We start from the raw sequence: 16,967 nt of genomic DNA on the forward strand, positions 1-16,967 counted from the left end.
CACCCAGAGCAAGACCATCTTTTCTAAAATGTTTACTCCATTAACAAATAATCTCTTAAAAAGAAAGAGCTAAAAATGAGAACATCTTCAAATCTGAAAAATGAGAAGCAGAATAATTTTTCACGGGAACCAAGGTTTCTTTTCAGAACCCAGTTAAAAATATAACAGAAGTGTGAGGCAATGTTTTCCACTTAAATATCTAAAAGCAACTAAGGGCATATACTAGAGAAATTACCATCTTAAAAAAAAAAAGACATATCTGAAGATGCCCTTGTTTTCTTAGCTGTCAACCTGAAACAGTCTAGCTTTTAAGATGGGTTTAACAAATGCAACACAGCACCACTGAGGTTAGTTTGAATTCACAAAATAATTTTATTGTATGTAAGAAAGCATACAAGCGGCAGAGCTGAGAAAACATTCAGAGCACATAACACAGACCGAGTGCAGGAGCTGCGGCCAGCAGGCTACTCAGCTTCTCCTCGGTCCCAGCCACATGTTGCCTGCTGCTTCTCAAGAATACTTTGTAAACATTTCAAAAAAAAAGAAAAGAAAAGAAAACTGTTGCAATTCCCCACAGGAGGGGACTTGATGGTACTTTTTGCAGTCCAGGCTATGACGTGGAAACTAAATTCAAAACCACAGAGGAAAAAAGAATAGCATTTGTGACAGGTGATGCGGACAGCTTTGAGGTGCTCAACACGCACGGGAAAGAGGCCTTTCCACGCATCCCACCAGCAGTCGAAGAGGCACCATCCATTAGCTAGTTTAGCACTAACGTTAGAGAGCTTTTATTTTTTTAAGTAGGGTGCTAAACTCAAACTAAAGCACTACGAAAGTAGCCCCTTGAGACACCTGGCTAGACCTGGGCAGGTGAGAGCCAGGAACGAGCGCAAGGATCACAGGGCTGCTGCGACCCGAGAATTCACAGCTCTTTCTCCCGCTGCAGACCTCCATCCTGGACAGCCTTTTGTCTGCTTCAGAAAGCTATCTCAAGCATGAAATGAGAAACGACAGGGAGGGCCAATTATTTTACATAAATACAAAGTGGCATATGCTCTTCCTTGCCATCCAAAAACAGAAATATAAAGTTGTATTCTTCTTGAGCTGGCTTTTACATGGATATTTACAGAAGTGCAAATTCACCCCAGGAAAGCCTTTGCCATTTAAAACATTCAAAACACAATAGTAGCTTCTTCTTCTTCTTTAAAAAAAAAAAAGAAAAAGAAAAAAAAAGAAAGATATTTTCAAAATCTATGTAGGGGGACCATTGATGGCATTAGTCACCCCTCTTCTTGTATTTATTTGTGTTCACGTTGAGTGACAGAGCCACCACATCAGCCTTTTCTGTGTTTCTAGAAGTAATTCAGAATTCAGGATCTCAGAGTCTGTGTGTTTGTTTCATTGGCTCATAAAGTGCTAGTACAATGGACAGTTCAGTCTTTTATAACATTGGTTTGTTCTATTAAATATGATAAATATAGATTCACTATGATAAATTTAAAATATCCATAAAATGCAATAAATAAATAAATAATAAATAAATAAATAATGAAACCATTAGCAACAATGCATCTGTCAATTTTGAGAAAAAGAAATTCTACTCTTGCTGTAAGGCTCGATTATTGTTGTAGAAGTAATTAATGAAGGCATGCACCTACCTTTACAATCTGAAAACTGCTTGGACAGTTTTAGCACCTGTTTAGATACAGCAAATTCAACTCTCTCACTTCCTTCCTGGAAAGTTTTGATTTTTAAGTGAAGTTTACTGTTGACTCTTTGCCCTGTTTTTTATAACGTGTCCTAAGATAACATTTCACAAATTATTTCAGAGCCAAAGTCATTTCCCTTGTGGCTCTTCTCATGTCCCCATCGGACTATGAGTAAAGAAAAAACACACTGGGATGAATGCATCTGAAAAGCTCTGTAATCGTTCAAAAGCAGCAGAGAAGCCTCATGGTACCTCGGAGACCCACCAGAGCTGAATTCCTTAATAGCAAGCCCTATGGAGCGCCCAGCTTCAGAGACAAGAACCCCGAGTTCAGGTCGAGTGCTGCCCGCTGTGTGCAACTGGTTGGATCTTCTCTAGAGAGACGTCGGTGTCGTAGTCCAAGATGACCGAGAGGGCCGGGGACAGCTTTTCCAGGGGTTTAGCTATGCCACCCGCCTCCTCCTTTTTCAGGTCCTCGGAGGAGCCCACGGCGTGGGGGATCAGGTAAACCAGATTGCAGTCCTTGGAGATGGAGCCTCTCGGCTCGTGGTGGCTAGAAAACACGGCTCCGTTGTTGTTGATGCTCACCGTCTCTATGGCATTATTCGTGGTGGGACAGAGTCTGTAGCATCCTAAGAGGGTTGAAAACGCCTTTTGAAAATCAGCATTAAAGGCATAGATAATGGGGTTCAAGGAGGAATTGGCCCACCCAAACCACACAAACACGTCAAAAGTGATGGAGTCGATGCAGAAAGGCTGGGTCTCCCCAGACTCACAGAAGGGTACCATGCAGTTGGAGATGAAGAAAGGCAGCCAGCAGCACACGAACACCCCCATGATCACAGAAAGCGTCTTCAACACTTTAGTCTCTCTCTTGAAGGACATCTTAAAGGAGCTTTCCGACTGAGAACACTCAACAGGGTTCCCATTGCCTGTGGTGGTCTGGCAGTTCTTGGCGTGGACAGCTGCCCTCTCCAGGGCTGCGATGCGCCGGATCTGTTTCTGGGCGATCCTGTAGATACTGGTGTAGGTGACAAGCATGATGGCTACCGGGATGTAAAAGCTTATCAGGGAGGACGAAATGGCATACGTCCTGCTCAACCTGGTGTCACAGTTGTCATCCTCGGTGTCTTCCAGGGAGGTGAAATTGCCATCCAAGGGCCATGTTGGTTTTGCCTTGTGCCAGCTTAGCTGCACTGGGATGAAGGAGATGAGGACGGACAGAGTCCACGCTACGCTTATCAGGATGAAGGCCGCCTTGGGAGTCATCTTCCGCTCGTACTGGAAGGGGCTGGAAATAGCCCAGTACCTGTCCACGCTGATCACACAGAGGTTGAGGATGGATGCCGTGGAGCACATGATGTCAAAAGCCACCCAGATGTTACAGAAGGACCCAAAGGGCCAAAAGCCTGCAATCTCAGCCACCGCCTTCCAGGGCATGACCAGGACAGCCACCAGGAGATCCGACACGGCTAAAGAGATGACGAAGAAGTTGGTCACCTTGGAGCGCAGGTGCCGAAACCTGATGACGGCGGCGCAGACGAGGGTGTTCCCCAGCAGAGTGGACAGGATGAGCAGCGACAGAAAGCACGCGGTGAGGATCCGAAAGGAAAAGTCCCTCTCCACTGCCAGCCCGGCCCCATCCATGGTGGACGTGTTGGGAGCCATCTTCCAGAAGAGCACTTTCCGGTGGCCCCACCTGACTCCCCCAATCGCTCACCACCCGGCCCCTTGTCCAGCCCCAGATGCTGCCCGGACCAAAGGACAGTGCTGTTCCACCGGGAGCTTGCCTGTAGCAATCCAAGCCATGCTGCTGAAAGGACCCTCTTGCTTGCTGTCGTCTGGGCTCCCTGCTCCAGGTCACAGTCCTAGGCACCGGCCAGTCCCTAGGCTCCCCCAGGAAAGCGTCGGCTTCTTAGCATATTCTAAGTCATGAACTCAAGATCTGAGGCCTCTTCCTGGTCAATGTTACTCTTCAGAGCTGCTGCCTCTTCCCTGGAGACACAGCCTAAAATACGCGTATTTCTCCTCCAAGCCCCTGGCGTCACAACCTCTCTCCAAAACGCCCTAAAAAGCAAAGGGAAATACAAAGTTGTTCGCCAAGACTCTGTGCAGATGGCGTGTTCGCTATGTTAAATCCCAGCCCATCATCTCCCGGACAAGTCCATCAAGATCTCCTACCTGGCTTTGCCTTCGCCTCTCCCAAACCGCTGGAGCTCTCTCGGGGAGTCCAGCCAGCCTAAAGTGTTCCCCTCCTGATGCATGAAAATCTCCGGAGCAGATTTGGGAGAGAAATCCCAGATCAGGTACCCAGGGAAGGGGCGCCCCCCACCTCACCCCGGGTTCTCGGAGCGTCCTTGGGAGAGGCGCCTCCTGGGCTAGTCATGGGCAGATTCCTGTCTGGCTGCAGGAGCCCGCATCGAGCGCCCCTCTGGCGCCTCTTTCTTAGGGCAGGACCCCGAGCCTCCCCGCGGCGCTCGCTTCCCGGCAGCAGACGCAGGATCTCCGCGCAGCCACAGCGAGGGCCCCGGACGGCTGGGTTCCAGCGGGGCTCAGCCCACCCCGCCTCCGCGTCCCCTCCCGGCCCTGGGGGTGGGCTGAGCTTGACAGGCAGAGTGGCGGGCGGGCGACAGCCACTCTTGGTTCCCCAGAGGCACAGCTGGAGCAGGAGTGTGGGACGCCTTCGTAATTGCCGAGCCTTCTCTGGCTAGCTCGCCCACCGGGGGACCCTCGGCCCAACACATGACCCGAGGGACAAATCCTGAGGTTCAAACCTCGAGTAAGCCAAACTTGGGTCCCGCACTCAGTGCCTCTTCGGGTCAACCCCAAGTTCCACCCAAAGCCCGAAGTCAGAACCGACTCTGCCTACACCCACGCCCCGCAAGCCCTGGACCGCTGCCCGCGTCGCCGCGCGGTCTCCGAGTGCCCCGCAACCGGGGTGCAAGGAGCCCCCGGCCGGGAGTGCTCACCACTCTGGGAGGCCACGCTCCTCCGCTCTGCCAGCCCCGCGCCAGCTCCCGGCCGCTCGCTGCCCGCTCCGCCCGCCACGCCGCTTCTACGGTCAACTCACTCACGAGTGCAGCCCGTGACCCGCGCCCCGCGAGCACCCCAAACACGGTGCCGCACGCTCGGCAGGCGCCCGGCGCCCTCTGCCGGCCCGTGTGGTCTTCTGCACCCCGCCCGCGCCCCCGCGGGTGCGGATCACAGACCCATCAGCCCGCCATCCCCAACATTCAGGGCCTCCACCCGGCTCGCTCCACCCTCCACCCTGGCCCCTGACTGCCAGAATCCGGAAGGTGGGAAGCAAATCTTCCGCGCTCTGAGCCCCCTCGCTCGAAATACCCCTGAAACCTCACAAGAGTCCCTTCGGCTGGCAGTTTAGTCGCTGAGCCAGGCCATCCCTGATGTGGCCACTGCGCGCCGAGGCTGGAGCAGCAACATGCCAACTTACTCTGCAAGAGAAAGAGACCTGACATAAACTCAGCAGCCTCTGCCGCCCCCAACACACACACACACACACACACACCTTATGATGTCCTTCCTTGCAGGCCTGCACGTCTCCATTCAGATGTGTGGGAAAATGATGCTCAGAAAAGGGTGGCGCCTGCCCAGAGTTAACACGGTGACCTGTGTGACTGACCGTCGCCGCGTTTCTTCGGCGCGGCCGTGTCTAGGATGGAGCCCATTAGCTAACAACTGTCACAGGGATAAAGTGGAGACAGGAACGCCCGGCCCCAGGAAACAGCTTGGTGCAGACATGCAACCCAGTGAGCCTTCCTATCTCTGTGAAAAGAGATCAAGTGTGAAACTTGGAAATCGCTTTGCGTGGATTCTTGGACTTACTGATGAGGACTGCTGTGTCACACGGGATACTTGCTTAAGGGCTGTGCACCGGTTATGGACTCAGTTGGTCCTCGAGGGTCAGAAATCCTTCCGAGATCATAAAAAAAAAGGAGTCTCGCCTCGGTGAGAACCACAGGCCACACTGAATGCCAGCATTTTCTCTAAACGACCCAAGCAGCAATCGTAATTAGCCAGCAGAGGGCAGGTCTTGGTGTCAGGAGCAGTGGTCAAATGATGAACACAGATGCCCCTCCACCCGTGCTCCCAGGACTGTCCTCCCACCAAATAAGAAGCCTGCTGCCACACACAAGGTTCCAGGGACTGGTGGTCAGACGTCCGCCCCAGGAGCCGGTGGTTCTCAACGTTCCTGCTGCCGAGACACTTTAATACAGTTCTTCATGGTGTGGTGATCCCAGCCATAACATTATTTCACTGCTGCTCCACAACTGTATTTTGACACTGTTGTGAATCACAACAGAAATGTCTGACAAGCGACCCCCTATGGGGTCACGGCCCACAAGCTGAGAACAGAGGCTTTAGAGCCAGCACAGGGCAGAACCTCGTTCATCCCGTGGCAGTCGCTCTCTGCACAGCTGGAACTTGATCTCACCAGGCTTTCTTCCCTTTTTACGGTAAACACATACGAAGAGATGTGCCTCGTGCAAGATGGCCGTGTGAGTCTGAAATTGTGTAAGTCCTCGCACTCTGCTACCACTGGGCTTACCTGGATTAAGCAAGAGAAGGGCACTCAGCATCCTTAAAGCACAGAAACCTGGGGTTCCTTTGGGGCGGGACTGAGCACACTGAAAGAAGGAGGATCCCTTAGGGAGGGAAAGCACTCCCTGGGCCAGTATTTGAACTGAGTCCATAACAGGAATACTTAAGAATGTAGCAAAAAAAGCTGAAGTTGATAAGGAGGGCAGTTTGAAGGATGAGACTTCCCTTAATGGCTTGCCTTTGAGAAGTGTCCCTAGGCCAACCATCCTGCACAATGGCCACTGCTCTGTTAAAGCAGGATGACAGCCATAACAGGGCTGTCTCGGGTGCCAAGACATCCAGTCCCTGACAAAGCAGCCACAGAAGGTGGGAGGGTGGGCTGATTACCGTGCACAGGACAGCCTTGCCTTCTCTCATCACTCACAGCTACTCAGAGAGACCTCTGACCAAAAATGCCTCTAAGCTGCTAAAACCAGCCCAAATCTGTCTCCGTCTTCCTCACTGTCACTCATCACTTTGCTCATGATATTTCTCTACCACAAGAAAACATCAGCCATTTTTTCGTGTCAAAGCATCAGATTGCCGGCAAATAAAAAATGCTGGTGAACAGTAGAGAAAGACTAAAAGAAATCATGACTCACAAAGGGTCGATTTGTTTCTCATCCATGGGAAACAAGAGTGTTAGATTATTTCCCTATGACTCTGTGACCTGTTAACAGACACACTCAGGCCCCTCTCCTGCCAGGCTTGGCTCACTGCCCTGGGAGCGCAGTCACTAGGGAAACAGGGAAGGGTAAAGAGCAGCTTAAACCTCAGGATTTCCCCACGGACGGTGTGAACATCAGAGGATCTCAAGGTTTAGCCAGAGATTTGTGCCCCCCCCGCCACGGCTCAAGGTGAAACAAAATTTTCCATTTTGTTTTTAAAAATCTCCCCTACCAACAGTGAGAAGAGGAATATAAATGCTCCAGTTATTAGCATTCGATCATGCTGGGAATGTAGACACAAACACAAAAGCATCTTTGTTTCCAAAATCAGCGTGTCTTTGAAGCTCTCCTGTGATTTATGCATGGTAAGGAGGCAGAGGTTTAAAAAGATGCTTTCAATAACTTTTTTATTTGGGGATTGTAAAAGTCAGTGACTATGGAAGGCACTGTCAGACAGCTGCACTGTCAAATGTTCTCAGGTGATGTGTGGAGGCAGCCTTGGGATTACTCAGAGCTGGCTTTATTCCTAAAAATGATGGCTTACAATGTTAAGGAAGAGAGTGGACAGTTTGATCTTCAAAAGGAACTACAATGCTTATCGCAGACAGTAACACTGAAGTCCGTTACCCTGCTCCCTGTTTTCCTCCTCCATAGCTGTCACACAAATTTAAATATGTCCCTTTGGGTAGAAATTGACAGCTAGAGAGCATAATAATGTGTTTTCTGGTTCTGTCACTCTTTTTCCTCTGTTATAGGCCTAAGTGAGGTTTGGTTTCTGAGGCTGTGAGTTGAACCTGAGACCTCTTGAACACTAGGTGAGCGCTCTACCACTGAGCCACACTGCAGAGCTTGAGTCATCGTGTATTTCCACCTTCTCTCCTTTATCGTCCTGTTACTTTCTAACCCTCTGCTATGCTCATGATCGCTTCCTAGTTTATGTCGCTCTCCATCTTCGCCCAGCCTGCCTCCAAGTGACAGACTAATCCGCATATAAAGAAGGACGTTATAACCATGTTCTTCCAGGCCTCCCCAAACATGGACGCCTCAAAGGCTCACTTTTTTAACTCCTGGGATCCTACAGAGTTACCCAAAAACAGTTCGATCTTTTCAGATTTCACGTTGAAGGTTTATTGAGTAGAATGGAACAACTTTTGATCTGAGGCTGTCTTCACATCCCTGAGCTGAGCTGACTCCTCTGTGTCCCTCTGCCCCATGCCCCGTGAGTGATGGGGTTTTTTAGTCTGGCTGGTAAGAACAGGGGCTGTCTGTGGGCCTTTGAGTGTCAAGCTTTGTTTCATCAAACTCTCATTCACATTTTCACATTTCCTCATCTTCATGAAGTAGCTCTCTGATGAACTAAAAAAGGATTCTCTGAAGATACAGATACTCTCTCATTCCCTTTCTTCCATTTTCTCTCTCTCTCCTCCTCCTCCTCTCTTTCTCTCTCTCCCAGGCTCTAGCTAGTTTTCTCTCGAATTTCTCCAGCTCTTCAATTTGGAGAGTTTCCCAGACTGCACCTCGGGTGGGGACTCCTCTTGAGGCAGGAAGTGGATGCACCTGCTCACTTCATCTCCCTGGTTTCCTACCATGGAGGAATCAGGAAGCAGGGGCACTGTCGTGGTGCCCTGGATTTCTCTGGGGGGGGGGCACTCTAATGTCCTTTGCTTATTGATGTCAAGAGGTCAGGAAATATCTCAACTTTTATGTTTTATTCTTGACATTTCTTTTTTATTTTGAACCTAAAAAGGCACACAATTCTTGGCAGCAAGGGGAACCGGAGTTGAGATAAACAACTTGGGTATGTCCGTTCTCCTTTGATTTTCTTTTCTTTTAACAAAGACATTTTTATGTGTATATATTCACGTGTGTGGACAGGTATTCATGTTTCCAGCACATATACGGAAGTCAGAGGACAATTTGGGAGACAGTTTCTCCCCTGTCACGATGTGCATCCTGGGGACTAAACTCAAACTGTCCAGCTGAGCACCAAGCACCTTCATCCTCTAAGCCATCTGCTGTATTATGGATCTTCTTTTTCTGCTCACGTGCTTCTACCGGCTTGTGATCTGGACCTGCTACTACACAGGTCTTAGCACTGGCCCCACCTGTGGTGATGACCAGGTTCTTCCTTCTCCCATCTAAACCCCTTAGTTTGGAGAGATACAGAATCTGATTGGCCTTGACTGGCTCTTTGGGGTCAGAATCACAGTTAAGTCTTTGATAAGAGATGCAGTCATTGCAAATGTCACCAGGTAGTCTATAAATATTTTATGGTCTATGAATATAATATAATATATTTTGAAATGTATTTATATTATTTTTAATTTACAAAAATATTTACACAAATGTAAATATTTTAAGTGTCAATTACTGGCCAACTGCTAGTCCATGTGCTAAGACCATAGCCATAAGAAAGCAAACATCTCTATGATCATAGAGTTTGCATTTCAGTGTTAAATTATAGCTACCTTTTGTACAACACAGCATAGAACTGCAATGCTGTTCCCTTTTTGTTCTTCTTAAAAAAGCAAAGAATGCACTTACAAAAAAAAGAAAGGAAGGAAGGAATAAAGAAAAAAAGGAAGGAAAGAAGGAAGAAAGAAAAGAAAGACCTAAGCCAAGGCAAAAAGAAATGTTAATTAAAAAAAAATATTACTCTATGTTCAGAAACTATTTAAGTCACTGAAGGGCGCTTTCTGTAACCACTCACAGACAACACTCACCAGAGGGACTCTGCAAACATATTACTACACTGGGATTTTCAGGATGGAAATGGCTGCTCTGCGGAGAAACTAAAGAAAGCCACCATAGTTTGCACCAGGCCTAGAAGATGCCTGACCCAGAGGAGAGCTTTAGTTTAGGAAGCAATTCCTGTACCAAGGTCTGTCCCACTGTTCTTTCTTTGGAAGTCATGGAACCTTAGTAGGCGGAGTTTCACTGGAGGAAGTAGGTCCTTAGGAGTGGACATTGAGGTTAAAACAAACCAAAACAACAACAAAATGATTTTGCTTCAGGGATTCAGTCTGCTCTCTGCTTCCTGGCCCCAGAGAAGCCAGCGAGCAGTTGCCTCACATCCCCACTGTCATGATCGGCAGCCGCCACGCCTTTTCACCAGGATGAAGACCACTGGCCAAAATGAACCTCTCCTTCCTCAGGTTGCTTCTCCTCAGGAATTTGATTGCAGTGATGAGAAAAGTACACAGATGTGCTACGGAAGGGCAGACCTGTGCCCTTCAACGTCGTCAGTGGCTGCCTGTGAGAAGCTGGGTTTCCTCCTCCTTCTGGTCCCTTCATCTATACCTGGAAATTCTATTTTCCACATAAGACTGTAAGGAGCAAATGAAGTTCTACAGGACATCAAGGAGGTAGGAACAGGGTGGGAAACGTCACTTCCAGCACCTAGTCCTAGCAAAGTGTGGTCTTTCAAGTGTGCATTTGTCTGGTTTGGGGCAGCCGGCTGCTCTTTACTGAATACACTCTCTTGGTATGCTAAAGCAGTCTGCCTACCCTTGCTGTGGAGTGGACACGTGGCCTGAGGGAAGGTACCAAGTGCTTCCTCCATGAGAGGACAGAAAGGACAGAGGAGTTTGATTGACGGAGAACCGTGTGTCCTACCAATGTCACCTTGACTGGACCGCTTCTCGGCAGAGTCTCCGCATGAAACCTTTGTTTGCAGGGACTCTGCACGGCCCCTGTGCTTACAATAGGCAAAGGCGATTTCTGCGCTCATACCCAGAAATCACTCTCCTATCAGGAGGAAGAATAAAGGCATATTTCATGCTTTAATTTTATCTAAATAAACTGCAGCTGCTGTATTCATTTGCCTGGGCAGCCTGAACCCACCGTATCCCGGGGTTTTCCCCTCTCAGATTCGCCTGCATAAATTATGTGGTACTGTATCTTTCCAATGACTTATCTTGTTTGTAAACTTCTGTTCTTGACAACAACTGTAAGCTTAAACAGCCAAGCAGTGTATCATTTCCCTCCCTTAATCAACAGCCTAGCTTGACCCTTAGGTACGGCTATAATGATGGAGATAGAGTTCTCCCTACTGGAGTTCTGTGACTGTGCTTCATGCTGCGGAAGCACATGCTTCAAAAATTAAAATCAACATGGTAAATTTTGTGTTATTTTATCGAAATGGTTTAAAAAATTTTAAAAATGTCTAACTTGGGCGGTGGTGGCACACACCTTTAATCCCAGCACTCGGGAGGCAGAGACTGGCAGATTGCTGAGTTAGAGACCAGCTTGGTCTACAGAGCGAGTTCCAGTCCAGCTAAGGCTACACAGAGATTTCCTGCTAGCCTGAATGCCTGGTGGACCACTGCAGAATCTTCGTCACCTGCACAGTGAAGCTTTCTTGTGGCCTGAGTCACCCAGGGAAAAACTGGCTGCTAAAAGATGTGGCAGAAGCTACCGAGCAAGGAGCACCCTTAAGTAAGCAAGGAGCATCCTTAATTAAGCAAGGAGCATCCTTAATTTACTGTTTGCAACAAATACTAGCTTCCACGTGCTACAGTCCTGCCAAGTTGTGGGCACACCTGTGCCACCTCCTCACTGTAGCTCATCTGCGTGTTCAGCCATGCCACACTTATGATCTCTTGGATGTTACACACTTATAGTTTGATTGGGTTTCTCTCCATATCCCTGGGTGGTGTGTATACACAGACCAGGAATAAGTTAAAACCACCAACTAGCAAGGGCCTGGATTTAGGCCACACATAGTCTTCCATGTGAATCCTGTCTGGATGGGAAGACTGGGAGAAGAAAGGGGAATGTGTTTGCCCAAAGCCACGGAGTGAAGTTGCTGGTTGCATCCTGTCTGGTCCTTTCTGACTCTATGGGCTACAGTCTCCATGGGTGAGGTGAGGATGGCTGCCGTAGTGCAAATTCTGTTACCACAGTGACTACCTGGGATCAGGTATTTTTGCTGTTGTTGTTGTTGTTGTTGTTTTAACAGAACAGAAATCTATTTACTTCACAGTCCTGGAGATTCGGGAGGGTGGGGTGCTATCTGCTTGGAGAAGGGGTTTCTGGCTTTATCACAATGTGACAGAAAGTACGAAGGTAGGAGTGTGTGCACAAAAGAAAAGTCACATGATGAGACAGGAAGTCAGAGAGTCGAGGCCAAACTTGCTCTTTTGCAAGACTCCTTTTTGCAGAAACTGACTGGGATTATCTAAGAGCCATATGCATTCTCCCCAAGGGTGATAACCCAGGAGCCCTTGACTTCGCACTCGGCCTCACCTCTTAAAGCTCCTACTGTCTGTGCAGGGCACTGGAGCCTTCTGACGCACAAAGCTCGGGCACACAGTACAGCCATCTCGGCAGCTGTGACTGAGGTTCACTATAACAGGGTAACTATTCTATCAGGCCTAGAGAGTCAAAGCTAACTCCCCAACACAGGTTCAGACAAGGATTCAACATTATTTCTTTAATTATAATTTTTTGAGTACTTGAAAGTGTAAAAAGCAAAATCATACAGTACATATTATTCTTAAAGCCGGATTGTGTACATAATTGGTGTATGAAATTCAACGGCAGGGCAAGAGGTCATTAAGTTAACTTATAAATTATAGCATTAATTGGCTTTCAACGGCAGGGCAAGAGGTCATTAAGTTAACATATAAATTATAGAATTAATTGGCTGTGCTTAAACTATATCAGAGCAAAACCAATTCCCAAAGGATGGGGATTTCTGAGTCAAAGCCAGCACAAAAATGTTTTATTTTCCTTCCAGTGTGACGAATGCTGTTATTGCTGTTCACATTTGCTAAAATGAAACATGTACAAAAAAAAAAAAAAAAAAAGCAGCCACATGGGAACGGATTATTGTCCCTTTAGCACCCTCTATTGGCCAACTCTGGTGCAAGTTTTATCAGCCTGTTTCAAACAAGACACTAACACCAATTCGCCTGAGATCACTCACAAGTAAGAGGCAGGACTGATGAAAGAAACGGTCTTTCTTCATAGTCCTTCATTAATACGCACACGCGGGTGTGGATGTTTATAGCTTGTAATTACTAAGAATTTCTTAAAAGGAAATATGAGAAAACATAGAAGAGAAACAGCTTTTGGTTGGAAAGAAGATTCAGCCTCCTTACACCTGTAACAGGATCTGTAGCCAAGGAAGAGAAGAGGCTGAAAACACCACCTTGAGGCTTTGGCTTACACAGGATAACACAGACACCACTGTCCGCACCCTGCCACGGGCGTAGTGGAACTACAGAAGACACGGAAGGTCCTCACTCCAAGCCTCTCCGGGCTTTCTCCCCTGTTCTCTAGGGCAGAGAGAGTTACAAAGCGCGTTTCCAGATCCCTTTGCGGGAGAGCTGCAGGTGGGTGACCAGCCCCAGCGTGTCTTAGCCTCCCGAAACTGGGATGGGAGCCTGCGCAGTACCGTGCGAGGCTGCTCGCAGAGGCAGGCTCCCTGGCCCTCCCGCGTGGATGACAGGCCCCAGGAAGGCGCTCAGTGGAAAACAGCTGTGGTGTTTCCATCAGGGTCCGCTTTCCTATGGCTGTTTCTCTCAACTGTATACACACGGTTCTTAATCGTTATGAAGGTTTGCAGAATAGCTAATATCCTTCAGCAAACGTCACTGTCTCTACCCTGGGAGAAGAGACCGTTGTTGCGAGACAGAATGCTGCAGGACAGAACCAGCTGGAGCACCCTGAATAAACTGATGGATCTATGTATCCAAACAAATGGCGGATCACGAGGACACGCCTATGTGGCCTTCCCAGCCTCGCCTCAGCCTGAGGCATGTACACATAAGGAGTAGCGGAATCACAGACACGCCCGGTGCATTGTGACTGAAAAGACTTCCAGCCCTCAGATCCACCTGAAGGTCACCTTGGAAAAGTCAGCTCCTTTCCTCGGCGTTCTGTCAGCTGCCTTTCCACAGCATAGACTACTGGGGAAATTTCCGAGTGCCTAGGAAAGCTGTTTGCATTTGAGCTCCTTTACCTCCCCCCTTTTAGGAGGTGCACCTTGATATCATGTGTCCTTCTTTCTCCTCCTTACCTGCGAGCCCAAAGCAAACCCAGTCCTCAGGAGAGTTCTCTGTACAGAAGGCAAAGTGGAGTGACCCCCTCAGGCGTGACTGGGCCACTTGAGAGACTTCTCGCGCATGTGGCTGCAGTAGAAAAGTCACAGGCTGGCAGAGGAAAAGCCCGGCCAGGGTCTTGGCTCTGCTGCTGAAGGTGACTGGCTCAGAGTGATCCTGTCTCCTGCCTGGGCCTCTGCTCTCCATCCTTTTGAAACCTGCTTCATGAGGTCGTCCCTGCACTGGAAAGGTGTAGGAAGCTCAGCAGAAGGGTCTCTGGAGACAGAGAAGCTTCAGGGTCTACTTCCCTATGAACACGTACATTCCCCAAATAAAATCCCTTTGTTCCTGAGAGAACAATGATTTGAAAATGACTTCCTACCCCTCACCAGCAGCCCTGTCATGTCTTGGCTGTCTGACTTTGGCTTCGTATTCACCATAGTGTGACACCCTGCCACCCATTACCTTTAGTGACAGGGTGGCTGACTGGATATAAACAGCAAGAAGAGGAGGGCGTTCTCCAAAGTGCCAAGGAAGCAGAGTAAGCAGTGCTTAGCCACAGACAAAGAAATCTGAAGCATGCTTTACTGTAGCCCAACTCCATTAAGGGTCATTTGACTGAGCTAAAAAGATGGCTCTGCAGGGAAAGGTACCTGCTGCCAAGCTGGATGATGTGAGTTCAATTCCCGGGGCCTACATGGGAAAAGGTGAGAACCAAATCCACTCTCCCAAGTCATCCTGTAAGCTGCTCTGTATGTGCCCTGTGGAACATGCACTTGATAACATGGACATACACAAACGCACACATTCATACATACACACACACACACACACACACACACACACACACGCTCACACACACCGTTTTTTAGAGACTGGTTTGACTAATAAATCAGCTCCTTTAGAGTCTATAACGGGGCAGCTCCAGTTTCTCAGTAGAGTCACCACCAGCCTTGGCCTGTGACCTATTTAAAATGCATAAATAACTTGTTTTATTTTTCTTGTCACTTTTGCTTTCAGAGACAGGGTCCCGCTGTGCAGTCCTCATTGGCCTAGAGCTTGCAGTGTGCACCAGGCTGGTCTTTAACTTGTGGTTATTCTCCTGCCTCTGCCTGTTGAGTGCTAGATGATAAACTCACGCTAGGCTCAGCCTTCATAGTGGGATGGAATTGGTGTATTTTTAAGGGAAAGGCCACTTTGGGGGCTTTGCACCCTCTAGACTTTCACTCTGGCACAAGAATGTGTGTCAGACGGTTGTGTTTTGGGCAAACAAAGGGCTGAAGAGCTCTACTTGCTGGCCCATCTCTAGCACCACTAATTGGCAAATGGCAGTTACGTCTAAAAGGGAACAGAAACCCGAGGCTCTGGACTTTAGGAGGAGGACTCCCTCATCGATGCCAGCCTCTTGTTTCATAGCACACAGATGCTGGAAGAATCTGGATTCTGTGTTCTCCATTTGGAGAGGGAAGGTGAGTCTTTCACGGTTCCCTAGTTAACTCCAGTGTGGAGCTGGCTGGGACCTGTACGACTGACCATGGAGCTTCATTGTCCACACTCTTCCTGGAGAGTGGCCTTGCTGGCCGCATCTGCATTTTGCCCTTTCTCTCAGCTTCGTGCTCTCCTTCTGGCCCTGGCTGTAGCTCCATGCCCTCCCCCACCTTCATCAGAGAAGGAGCTAGTGCCTCCGTGTCCTCTGCCTCAGCCCCTCTTCTCCGTGTCCTCTGCCTCAGCCCCTCTTCCCTCTTGAGGACAGAATCCACACATGTCCTCTAGCTATGCTGCATGGCAGAACTCCACCTGTCCCTCTAAACATCTAACTCCAGCTCATGCTACCATCCCAACAATGGCAGCGTCCCACCCACACTGGGCTGGAGGGGCTTTGGGCAGTCAGGCATGCTGGTCCCTTTCCACACCTCTTCTCTCAATTTCTCCTTTGAACCTCAGTTCATCTGTCCCCCCTTCCCCAAAACCTCCCCAACGCACACCCAGAATGGAAATTCCTTCCTCTAGGCCTGTCTTTCCCTGAGATGACCTGCTTCTAGTCTGGGTTTTGCTCTCTCCTTCCTTCCCTCTGAATATGTTAATTTGGAGACTGTGTAACTCACCCCAGTGTCTCCGACACGCTGAGCTCAGCTTCCCCTAATACCTGAGAACATCATGGCTGAGGTGGACTGGGAAGTGGGGTCCGGGGCTTGGGGCACAGACCGATCCTTATTTTCAGCTACAAGCAGTCACAGTCTCGTAATCTTCATTCGTATCCCTTCAAAGTAAGAGCTGCTGGGATGCATATTTTACACAGCAACGCACTATGTGCAAGGAACAAATTCGTGCCCAGGATCACAGGCCTCGTGGTGACAACGTCTGGCTCTCTCAGCTTTCACTTAATGATAACTTAGTTGCAAACATTAGAAAGTTTTGCACTAGGAATCTTTATTCATGGCTTGTATTGGAACAAATCAGAAGAGGAGGCCACAGGAAGCCCTTCTTCCCTTAGCGACAGTGTGCTAAACTGGGTAGACTCAGCCCTTGGGTACACTGGTGTACACACTTCCCTTGGCCTGGCCTTGGGTCCTCTGTGGCTCTCTTCATCATGGCCCCGCTCAGCCAGTGAGCCTTTGACCTGGAGTCCAGGGTATTGATTAACTTTGTGTGCTCTAATTAGTGTGAGGGCTGCCCTGTGCTGCTATGGACGGTTTACACAGAGAGACAGTGACCTTTTTTAAATGTCACTGTTGGTACACCAGTCCTTTAAGAGAGCCATGCTGCTTGAATATGATGCATTTAAAAATTCCTTGTAGACAACATTTTGGTTATTATGGACCTAGCTCCATATAAATCTTTCTTATAAGATTTATTTTTACAAGCTCTATGTAAATTTATATGTATACTTCAGACAAAGTATGGGTCTTATTTATAAACACAAACATCATATATTTTTAAAAATAA

The 16,967-nt window shown here is 48.4% G+C and overlaps 1 protein-coding gene across 3 annotated transcripts; it reads right to left on the reverse strand.

The window, feature by feature from the left end:
• Window positions 1-348: 348 nt before the first annotated feature.
• On the reverse strand, window positions 349-4,790 carry Drd1 (dopamine receptor D1). Of its 3 annotated transcripts, none has more exons than XM_021646429.2 (2): window positions 4,678-4,790; window positions 349-3,775 (listed from the first exon to the last, which is right to left on the reverse strand). In XM_021646429.2, exon 2 carries the CDS (start codon window positions 3,374-3,376, stop codon window positions 2,039-2,041), a length of 1,338 nt encoding a protein of 445 aa, XP_021502104.1. In that variant the 5' UTR covers window positions 3,377-3,775; window positions 4,678-4,790; the 3' UTR covers window positions 349-2,038. The 3 variants fall into 3 exon arrangements, with proteins under 3 accessions (XP_021502104.1, XP_060228409.1, XP_021502103.1); XM_060372426.1 differs by lacking the exon at window positions 4,678-4,790 and adding an exon at window positions 4,046-4,368; XM_021646428.2 differs by lacking the exon at window positions 4,678-4,790 and adding an exon at window positions 3,890-4,368.
• Window positions 4,791-16,967: the final 12,177 nt, after the last annotated feature.

This window comes from Meriones unguiculatus, chromosome 19 (genome assembly GCF_030254825.1).
Source record: "Meriones unguiculatus strain TT.TT164.6M chromosome 19, Bangor_MerUng_6.1, whole genome shotgun sequence".
Classification (NCBI taxonomy): Eukaryota; Metazoa; Chordata; class Mammalia; order Rodentia; family Muridae; genus Meriones; species Meriones unguiculatus.

Coding starts and splice junctions, on each gene's coding strand:
- Drd1 (XM_021646429.2), bottom strand. CDS start 3,376: ATGGCTCCCAACACGTCCACCATGGATGGGGCCGGGCTGGCAGTGGAG.